Here is a 10,377-nt window from a genome sequence, read left to right as displayed (position 1 = left end):
ATGTATAACCAAACGGTGTAGGCCTACCTTAAAACGCTGTCTTCTCACAGCAAATGTCTTTGTTTCTTGCAATCACTCTACTTTAATCCACAGCTTATTAGCCTACACACCCAGCACTGGTCACATCAGAATCTTGTGTGGTAATTATTTTGTTCCATTTCTTCAGACATAGGCTACATCCTAAATGTACCACATATAAATATATGTATGATGATAATATTATTTCGACTATAAGGAGATATACTGGTAGGTCTAACAAATCAAAACAAAACCCATTGCTTCTGTTAGGTGCAGTTATCTTGCTTCTGTTAGGTGCAGTTATCTTCCTTACCACTTGGTGGAGTCTGTTCGTAACCCAAGTCAATAACCACAGAGCAAGTGAATCAGGACTGGAAAGACTGTAAACTGTAACAGTCGTGTGGAAATCGGAAAATAAATCATAATTTATTCATATTTCCATCCTTTGGTAACCAATATACATATCACAGGTTCTTCAAATACTGAAAACGAAACTGTGTTACTAAGATCTTGTAAACTTCCGCGATCTACGGTGTATGAAAATTATCAGTAGAGAAGGGGTGTGGCCAATTTACTGTTTGACACCGTCAGTGAGGTATTGCCGTCTGGTATACGGTATAAATACTGGCTAGTCAGCATATTTCCTGAACAGGGAAATGTCAAGTGGAAAGTCAGTGTTTATAAGTTGGCTATCAACTCTAAACTTCAGGGCTGGTTGGGAGCGAAGTGCGGCCGCATTATTACATTTCACGGCCGCGGCCCACCGGGACAAGTCCCCGATGTCCCGACGGCCACTCCGCGCCTGCTCAGGGCAGTTGTTTGCTTACTATAATAAAAAAAAGCATGTTTAATTTCTCTGCTTATTGTCCATGCCAATTCATTAATTTAATTTCATTACGTCTGCCAAGGAAGTCTGTTTTTGCCAGTATATTTTTGTATAGTTTGTTCGCTTGTTTGACAGGAGGATTATGCACAAGCTATGGGATGTATTTTGATGATGCTTGTATACAAGATGTCTTAGAAAACAGCTAGGTTTGCACAGATTAGAGTTTGGGGATCTTATGGGGATCTCTTTCTGGCCCTATAAGGCCGGTTACACCCCAGGCCGTGGCGGCTGCAAGAAGACGGCTGACTTTCCGCCGAATCTCGAGCGGCGCGTTTTACTTTGTCTTTCACACCGACCGCATCGGCATGCACAGCCCTCCTGTTCACCCCCCGCCCCTCCCCCCAATAGCCAATGCTATATTGCTACTTTGCCATTGATTTCAACGGGACACCACCAGCCACCAGCGTGAAAATTCCATTTTTTCTAATGCCGCACGGCACTGAGACGTCTCCAGTGCCACTCAACTACCACAGTGTTGGTGTGACGCCGGTAAAAAAAAAAACGCTTCAGTTCGACGGCGACACGGCTGGTGTGGAAAGGGCGTAATATGTTGACTATTGACCATTTCTGGATAGGACCTACTCTGAGGTTTCTGGTTGCACTAGCAAACACTAGATGAAGAAATTGAGCTGCCTTGGTGGAGGGCTGCACTCTCTGAGTGCCATCCTAGTAGGCCTAAGTATTGTTGTGTTCAGTTTGTGAGTTCGTGTTTGCTTACACATGGTTGTCAATTTGTTTTTTCAACAGGGTTACACACAAGCTAGGGACATATGTTGATGACACTTACAGGATACGAAAACAGCTAGATTTTCACATGGACCAACTTTGTGCTGTCCCCAGGAAATATTTTCCAGTGATTATTTGTTATTGTTAGACATGACCTACTTTGACGTTTTAGTTTGCACTTAAAGCTAGCAAGCCCTCTCTGAGTGTCTGTCAAGGATGTATTGTTATGTTTTGTTTCGCCCTACTAAACTGTTTTACATTGTGTACAAGAGTGTTTAGTCATTTTACTCACTCCAGGGCTGCATTTTTGCAGCAATTGGCTTCATTTGTGAAAGTGTGTTGTGTTGTATTGTGTCATGTCCTGTTGATTTTCAGGGAAGCAGACGGGGGGTGGGGACTGGGGACAAAGGGGACACTTGTCCCATGCCCAGGGAGAGAGGGGCCCCAGAATTGGGGCCTCATTACATTGTATTGATTGGGTTTGGGGCCCTTTCAGATGTCTTTGTCCCGGGGCCCAGCCAAAGCTGTCAGCAGCCCTGGTTGTGTTGTGTTGTGTTGTGTTGTGTTGTGTTGTGTTTGTTGTGTTGTGTTTACCACACACCAAGAGGGTTTCTGGGAATCCATAGGATGCTTTGAGGTCATTGTAAAGCAGCGGGGTCCTGAAAGGAACCAGAGCCCATCCCTTCCCATCCCCTCCCCTCTCCTCTCCTCCCCTCTCATCCCCTCCCCTCTCCTCTCCTCTCCTCCTCCCATTTACCTGCGAGGCAACTCATGACAGGATGCAGCACAGTGGGGCAGGCGAATTAAAGTCTAATAAAAGAAAGATCATTATCGATGGATGGAGGCTGCTGTTAAGCGGCACACTGGTGTGCAAACTCATAATCCCTTCGCCTGCTATATTAAGATGCTGGTATGATCTGTATTTGCGTGAGCTATTTTTTACCTCTTTTGCCGTTCTTGCCTGTGATGTTGGGTCATGGCGTTCTGTTGAAGAGGCTCTTGTTTACTTTTCTTGCTTCAGGCAGTGGCTTACTTAACCGGGTAGCCCAGTCAACCGTAATTGACACCAGACCAGACGTTATGCGTACGTGTTTTTTTGAATGAAAGAGATTACTTTTGGATTCTGGTTTGCCTTGGGTGGAGTGTGTTGTTAGTCTGTATGAGAGGGCCTTTTTTCTTCAGGTTTTTTGTGCACAAGCGCTGGAAATAGAGCTTGGATTTCTCCTTCGTATCGCCCAAAGATAAGTACACACTACGCGTCTGCGTGCCATATGACAAGCAGAATGCAAAGCTTCTGCCAACAACCGGCACCAACCACCCACCACCCACCACCCGACCCCCAATGGGTGCAACTCAGTCTCACAACTTGTCATGGTGCCAGCATCATGAATATATTTGTCTTTTTTTCATGAAAGGTTTTCCCAGGTTTTCCTTTCCCACGTATTCTAATGGGCAGTGAGTAACAGGGTGGTGTCTTCACAAAAAGTGTGGTCCTTTCTTTTCACACAAAATAAATAAAACATGAATATGGCACACAGGGCCACTGACAGCTTTCGCCAGGCTCAGAGTACAACAAAGTCATCTGAAATGCTCCCCCACTCAATACATACTGTACAATGTCATGGGGACCTTATTCTGGGCCCAGGACAACTGACCCCGTTGTCCCTCCTTAATGGCATATTTCAATAGATTCTGTATTCGTGATGCCACCATGGAAAAAACGGAAAGACCGGGTGGCTCAACACCCATCAAGACCTCCTCAGCAAAAACACACACTTTGAATCAGGTAGCAATATGGCTGTATATACAGGCGATGATGTTGTACAGCAAGGGAAAGTAGTCAACACTCCCTGTCTTTTTTGAATGCCATTAAGAAGGAAAAGCACTGACAGAAACCACCTGCATTGGAAGATCATGACGACCACCACTCTCCTTTCCCCGTTGCCACGCGGGCTCCTGAACTTCCACCAATGACGGCCACTCAAATGCAGAGAGCTCCGTCTATTTCCATAATTGCCTACCTCCGTTCAATATCTGGATGAATGCCTCATTCCTTCCTTTCAGTGCATCTTAATATGTCATCAAATGACGCAGGTAGGTGATGGCTCAAAGCCTAGGTGCTAAATTGTCTACACACGTGCCCTGCACCCATTTGTCATACAAACACACACAAACAGCCACCAAAAATATGCCCATATATGAATTGCCTCACGGTAATTCTGAGGCAAAGAAATAGGGCCACAAATGGATTTCCTTCTGGTATGTCTGTGTGCACCCTTGCAGGCATGCACACACGCACACACACACACACACACATACACAAGCACACAGATACACACACACAACCACCAGCACCATCAGTAAAAGTAAGTTTATATTTTAATTCCTTCCCCTGATCCTGTGCGGTAGTGACGACGAGGTGTTTCGGTTGCCAGCGCTCCTGAAACATGAAGGGCTGCCTCCCTGACCACATGTGCCTGGTATGCAGCAGCTTGCCAACCATCCAGACTTCCTTCTTTCCTTCTCTCTTTCTCTTTCTCTCTCTCTCTCCCCCTCTCTCTTTCATGCCTTCGTACCCTCATTAAACCCGTCGGTGGAGCCGTATTGATTCGTTGTCACAGCGTTGGCCTTTTGTGCTGCCCGGGGACTGACAATGCACCGTCAGGGGCTGACAGATTGACCTCTCACTTTGCATTGCTAATCCACATCTGAATTCATAACGGCGTAATGTATTGCACCCCGGAACACCACCCGTGAACCCTGGCAGGCCGCCGCTGCAGCAGCTGGAGGCGGCACCTCAGGGTCTGGAGGTCTCGCTCTTTCAATAATGCTCTCTCTCTCTCTCTCTCTCTCTCTCTCTCTCTATCTCTCTATCTCTCTCTCTCCCTCTCTCTGTCTCTCTCTCCCCGCCTTTGTTTCTCTCCATCTCTCACTCTCTCCCTCTGTATTTGTCTCTCTCCCTTGTTTCTCTCCCTTCTCTCTCTCTCTCTCTCTCTCTCTCTCTCTCTCTCTCTCTCTCTCTCTCTCTCTCTGTCTTGTTTCTCTCTGCCAATATCTGTCTCTTTCTCTTTATCTCTCCTCCTTAGCCTCTATTATCTGTCAGTCAATAATGAGGGCGTAGATGCAGCCCAAGGAGACACAAAGGGAGTTATCATCATCATCCTCATCGTAGCCTCTCTAAGACTATACCCCCAGCCCAGCCCAGCCCTCAGCCCTCTGGTATGGGAAGGCCTTGTATGCCGTAGAGAGTGCTTTTGTGCTGACCTATTGTCTTTGCCTTTTGCTTCCCATGTGCACTTAGACACGCGCAAGCACACCCACCCAACCACACACACGCACGCACGCACGCACACACACACACACACACACACACACACACACACACACACACACACACACACACACACACACACACACACACACACACACACACACACTCTCTAATACATCCTCTTGGTTTGGAGAGGGTGACAGAGGCTGGGGGGGGGAGTAAAGAGAAAGACAGGAATATAGAGAAAGAGAGTGTACAGAGGGGAAAGCAAGCAAACCTGACACCAAACCAATTAAACCTGTGGAAGGCAGGAGATGTGTGTGTGTGTCTGTATGTGTGTGTGCGCATGCGCACGAGCACTTGTGTGTGCCCATGTGTGGTGTGTGGAGTGTGTTCAGTTCCTTAGTGCGATATCTGTGGATCAGACAGCCTGATCTCACAGAATTATGTAGAATGAACACAGCCTCTTGGGACACAGCTTTTTCAGAGTTTCACAGATTTTGACAAAATTCCATGATGGGAATCACGGAAGTGCTTCCTATGTGTTCCAACGAGCATGTGCAGAACTACAGTACTGTATTGACAAATCTAACACTGTGCAATCTGGTTCTTGATTGTGATTGGCTGGTAGCCATTGTAAATCGGACGTAAACACACACCATTCCAAACAAATATTCTATGCGCAACTGAGTTGGACGTGACACGACTAAGTTGATGATGAGAATCTGGTGCAGTTGGGGTAGGAGAATACAGAAAGAGACATTTTTGTAACATCTGTGGTTGGGGTATCAGTGTGATGGCAAAGACGTTGAATGTGCACACGCACAGTAGTGATGCGGTAACCAGCCACTTTCTCAACTGAAACTGAATGTAGCAAATTAATTGTTATTACAGCAAAATACAGAAATTTTGTCAGCGATTAAGTTTTACGGCACTCCGCTTCACGTCGTGCTCCACTCCTCTTACCCGCTATAAATCGAATACAAACCAACGACCTCCCGTGCCCTTTTACTGAAAAGTTTGCTCTTACTTTGACCTCTAAGATCATGATTGACACAGCGGTTTCTGTGATCTATTAGATAAGCACTAAGCCACATGAGTCCGTGGGTTTGTGTTCGATTTATAAGGGGAGCTTTGCGTCGTGCCCCACTAACCTTACCTTACCTATTATAACTCGAACACAGACCCATGGCCTATCTCGTAGCCTGGGAAATCCCATGCTGCGTTGCACAATTGTTTCCAATCTGAAAGGCAGGAGTCTACCCCCAGCGACGGTACCAGATCATGGTCTCTGTCTCTCTCCAATCAGAGAGCAGGGAGGCGTGGAAAGGCGATGACTGCAGTTTGTTTGAATAGATACAACTGACATGGCCACGAATGCCAAATGATACACATTCAACTTCCAATAAACAGCTGTCGTCAATCAGAAGCCACACACCCCCTACAGAATTTACAGGTGTCCAGACCTTATCTCATTTGTGATTAGGTCTGGTGATAACCAGGCAAGGCCTCTCGTGGCCTTTTACTTAAATATTTGCTCTTACTTTGACTTCTAACATCATGATTCATACAACGGTTTCTCTGATCTAAAGGATTGAAGTGAGTAAATTGTTCACACACAAACCCACAGAGTAATGTCTTTTCTTCTGCCTGATGCCACATTGCATGACATTACCAGAATACAAGCTAATTCCTCTGTCAAATCTCAACGTGCCAGGTCATACTTTGGCCATTTAATGTGATACAGTAGCACATCAAGGCCAACAACTCTTTAAGGTGTTTAGGCATTGTTTTCTGCTTATTGGGTTAACCGTTTTAACGTCACAACGATATTTTTGACAAATACATTCATAATGTCAAGGCAAGTGACATGAGGTTTGGTGCTTTAGCTGGTACTTTCTGTGACATGATTCTGAGTGGGAGAAGAGCAGGTGACCTGAGAAGGCGCTGTGGTGGTTGTGACTGTCGCTCACCACACCTTGGGATAGACCAGGGGCCTCATTTATCAAGCGTTCTTAGGCACATATCTGTGCGTAAAGCGTGCGTGCGATCATTCCTGAGCAAAGTGTGGGATTTATGAACATGTACTTGAACGTAGAAATGTGCCTAAATTTACGCACACCTCAGACCATGCGTGCGAGTGGAAGAAACACGAAATTGCAAATAATATTGACCGTGCAAGCTAGTTTGCTTTGAATGACAATGGAGTATGACAGTGTGCTATTTTACAGTGTTTTCCTTCATGTGTGTCTCCTTCTTTTACTTATTTTGAAACATGGTCCTCCTCCTGTCGAGAGAACCTCCACTTCACAGAAATGGTTCTATCTCCGCACTTCCCGCCAGTGCTTCGACTGGCGCGTGTGTCCGCGTGTGTTCATGTGTGTCCGAACAGGGTGGCGCCTTCGAATTAACATGGCATTTGAATATATTTGAATACCATATATGGTTACTTGGAGGCGTTTTGGGATGCTAATTACCCCGATTGTGCGCATGCACAGTGATTTGGAAGGTGTGGGATTTATCATGCAGATGTGTGCGTAGGAGCAGCCAACGCACGTGTGATAACTCCAGATTTTTCTGTACTAGCGAACATTCTAAATTTCACTCCTAAGACACAATTTAGAAGACATTCTACGAACTGATGATAAATGAGGCCCCAGATCTCCCACCTCCAGCAACAAAGACATCCCATTTGACGGTGTGATATTGTGACTTGGCTGATGAGCATACGCGAGTGCGGTGTGCTCACCGTTCATGTGAAGAGAGACTCCTGAAGTCGTGAAGGTGTGGCCATGTCCAGAGACAAAGAAGACAAATGGTAGGCACCTCTAACAGGAGCAGTGAAGATCCCTACGACAGATAAAATATAATGCATTACTGGAGGAACATTGAAATGCATGAGCATCCTATATGAATGACAGTAGGTTGGCATTGAGTTTGATCCTTTCCATGCAGAAACCTCATGTGAATCACGTTCCATTCAGCTTTTTTTTGGAGACAACTGCCTTAGAAGCTACAATGTTCTCAAACAAACATCAGGTATGATTTACTGGCTTTGTTTATTTCAGCTTTGTCACTGCAGCGGTTGCCACATCTCACCTCTGTGTGGGTTGTACTAGGCATTCCTGATGTTGCTGAAGACGTGCTTGTAGACCAGGATTAGGGACTCGCCACTATACGGTCCTATGGTGACATCCCCAGAGGAGGAGAGGGAGGCAGAGAAAGACACCATGCCCCATTGTCTCTCCCTCCTCAATGCAACCACCATCTCCTCACTGGTTTTCAGTCTGGTCTCCAAGACAGCTATCAGGATGCTTATATCTCTAAGAATCATGGAGATACAGGGTTCACAGGCTGGTTGGCTGCACGTTGGTTCTGAATCACCTAAGCTCCCCTCTGGGCGGCTATCTAGGTCTCCCAGCACCTGTGCCTTAGTCAAGTGCAACAGAGCAACACCCACAGAGCTACTGCGGCCTTCTTGTCGGAGGTGAGTGGCTTGACTCTCTCTCTCTCTCTGTTGTTTTGTCCACTCAAAGGGCTGCCCATTAAATCCTCTGCCTTTGTGGTCTGAAGCCAACATCCTTGATTCCAGCTGTCAGTTTCTCATTGCTGTCATTGATTGACAAACTTTCTTTTCCATATTTGTTATCTGTGTCTGTAGAGTCATGCATAGGTGTGTGTTACAGACTCAGGTATTGGAGTTGCTGGAGTAATATGGGGTTTTGTGCTTTTATCAAGGACTTGTCAGACAGAAAATGTTGGTTAGGCTACATAAAAGCTTTGCTTAAGCTACTGTATATGAATAAATACTGCATAAATGTGTGAGGATGTCTGTTTGGAAGATGTTGTGTCTGGTGTATACAGGGGTGTTGACATAGAGGGAATACGTTATAAAGGGGGCTCTTGGGCCCAGAATTTGGTGCTATACCCTTTGATTTACAGGTCATAGGTCATAGGTGTGTGTGTGTGTGTGTGTGTGTGCGTGTGCGTGTGCGTGTGTGCTTTTGTGAGCTTGTGTGTGCGTGTATGAGTGTGTGTGTGTGTGTGTGTGTGTGTGTGTGCGTGCGTGTGCGTGTGCGTGTGTGCGTGTGCACACTATTACGGGCTTAAAGTGGCTTGACGAGTAACAGGTTTGCGTTTTCCCACAACACTGATAGCTGAATAAACAGAAATGTCCTGGAAAAGCATGAAAAGTACAGGTATATCTGATCTGTCTCCCTGGACGTAACATAAGGTCACCCCAAAACCCCTTACATAATTTATTTAGTATAAGAGGCTGATCACACAAACTAATACCACTATTGCTGCACCTTCTTATGCTATCATCATTACTGTTAAAGACACAACTACTGCAAGTGAGACACAGGGTGTTCAAGGTATGTTGCATGATAGTTAAGTATCTGTTGTACTGCACTGCATAGAGTTAGAGAGTGCGTCATGTTAGCTCTTTTAGATAATGTTGTTATCACAGTAAAGTCTTTCTGGAAATATGTAAAAACAAAACAAAACAAAACAAAACAAAAAAACACCTGTAGTATAGGCAGTGGAGAGTGAACTCACCCCCTGTAGTATTGAAACCCCACTCATACAAATAGTCTCAGAAATAGTAAATTCCTTTCGAATCAAAAGCAAAATGCAGACATTTTTACAAATATAAATACAAAAAAGTAAAATGGCACTTGGAGGGCCTCCAGGAAGTAAGCTCAATTTCATCCTCTGGTTAAGTGATTACAATTTACGTAAAATGTTAAAGTACTATATCTGGAATATTCTTAAACTTGTTTTACTGTATCTGGAATATTCAAAAACAGCCTGTACAGATAGTGATCCAGATCAGTCCAAAATGAGTTCGACATGAGCTAGTCTCTGACCTATCCTTTTGTTTTTGTCTAATCCTATTAAAACAAACTACACATGACAAATTAACTAAGAAGCATATGGGTTGAAAAAAAGGTCTTACTGGAGATAAAACTCAACTCAATGTTGGCATTTTGGAACAATGACTAGATTCCATCCTCTTACTAGATTTCCAATATGTATTGCTATTTCAGCATTTGTAGTTAGATAGTGACTAATACTTCTCTCTATGGAAAAGACAACTCAGAGCCTGTGCAATGTTTTGTTTCACAGTGACTTTGAAGATGAGGGCTGCCATCGCACTGCTGGTGCTGCTCTTCTCCCTTTATGGAGCTCAGACTCAGAACATCCAGACTGAAGTCCAGACAGAGAGCCAGAGCACTGGGGCTGCTGCTGCTGTTGCTGCTTCTGCCGAAGCCTCTACCCTGGTGGACATCTATGCTGAGCTGAAGGAACTCCGAGACATGGTGGTGGAGCAAAGAATCACTCTTAAATCCACTCAGGATGAGTTGAAGATAATAGAGGCTGAAAATGCAGCAATGAAGGAAAGACTGGTGACCAGTGAAACCAAAGTGGGGGCTCTGGAAAGGGTGAATGAAGCACAAGAGGAAAAGCTGGC

The 10,377-nt window shown here is 45.1% G+C and overlaps 1 protein-coding gene across 1 annotated transcript in view; it reads left to right on the top strand.

Moving 5' to 3' along the window:
* The first annotated feature begins 10,222 nt into the window (after positions 1 to 10,222).
* The window catches only part of LOC134440693 (uncharacterized), a 945-nt gene continuing 790 nt past the window's right edge, over positions 10,223 to 10,377 (top strand). The window contains exon 1 of the mRNA XM_063190822.1: positions 10,223 to 10,377. This exon is cut by the window's right edge and continues 172 nt beyond it. Coding sequence (XP_063046892.1) covers positions 10,223 to 10,377 — 155 coding nt within the window.

The sequence above is a fragment of the Engraulis encrasicolus genome, chromosome 23 (genome assembly GCF_034702125.1).
Source record: "Engraulis encrasicolus isolate BLACKSEA-1 chromosome 23, IST_EnEncr_1.0, whole genome shotgun sequence".
NCBI classification, from domain to species: Eukaryota; Metazoa; Chordata; class Actinopteri; order Clupeiformes; family Engraulidae; genus Engraulis; species Engraulis encrasicolus.
This window is presented reverse-complemented; position numbering and strand designations above follow the sequence as displayed.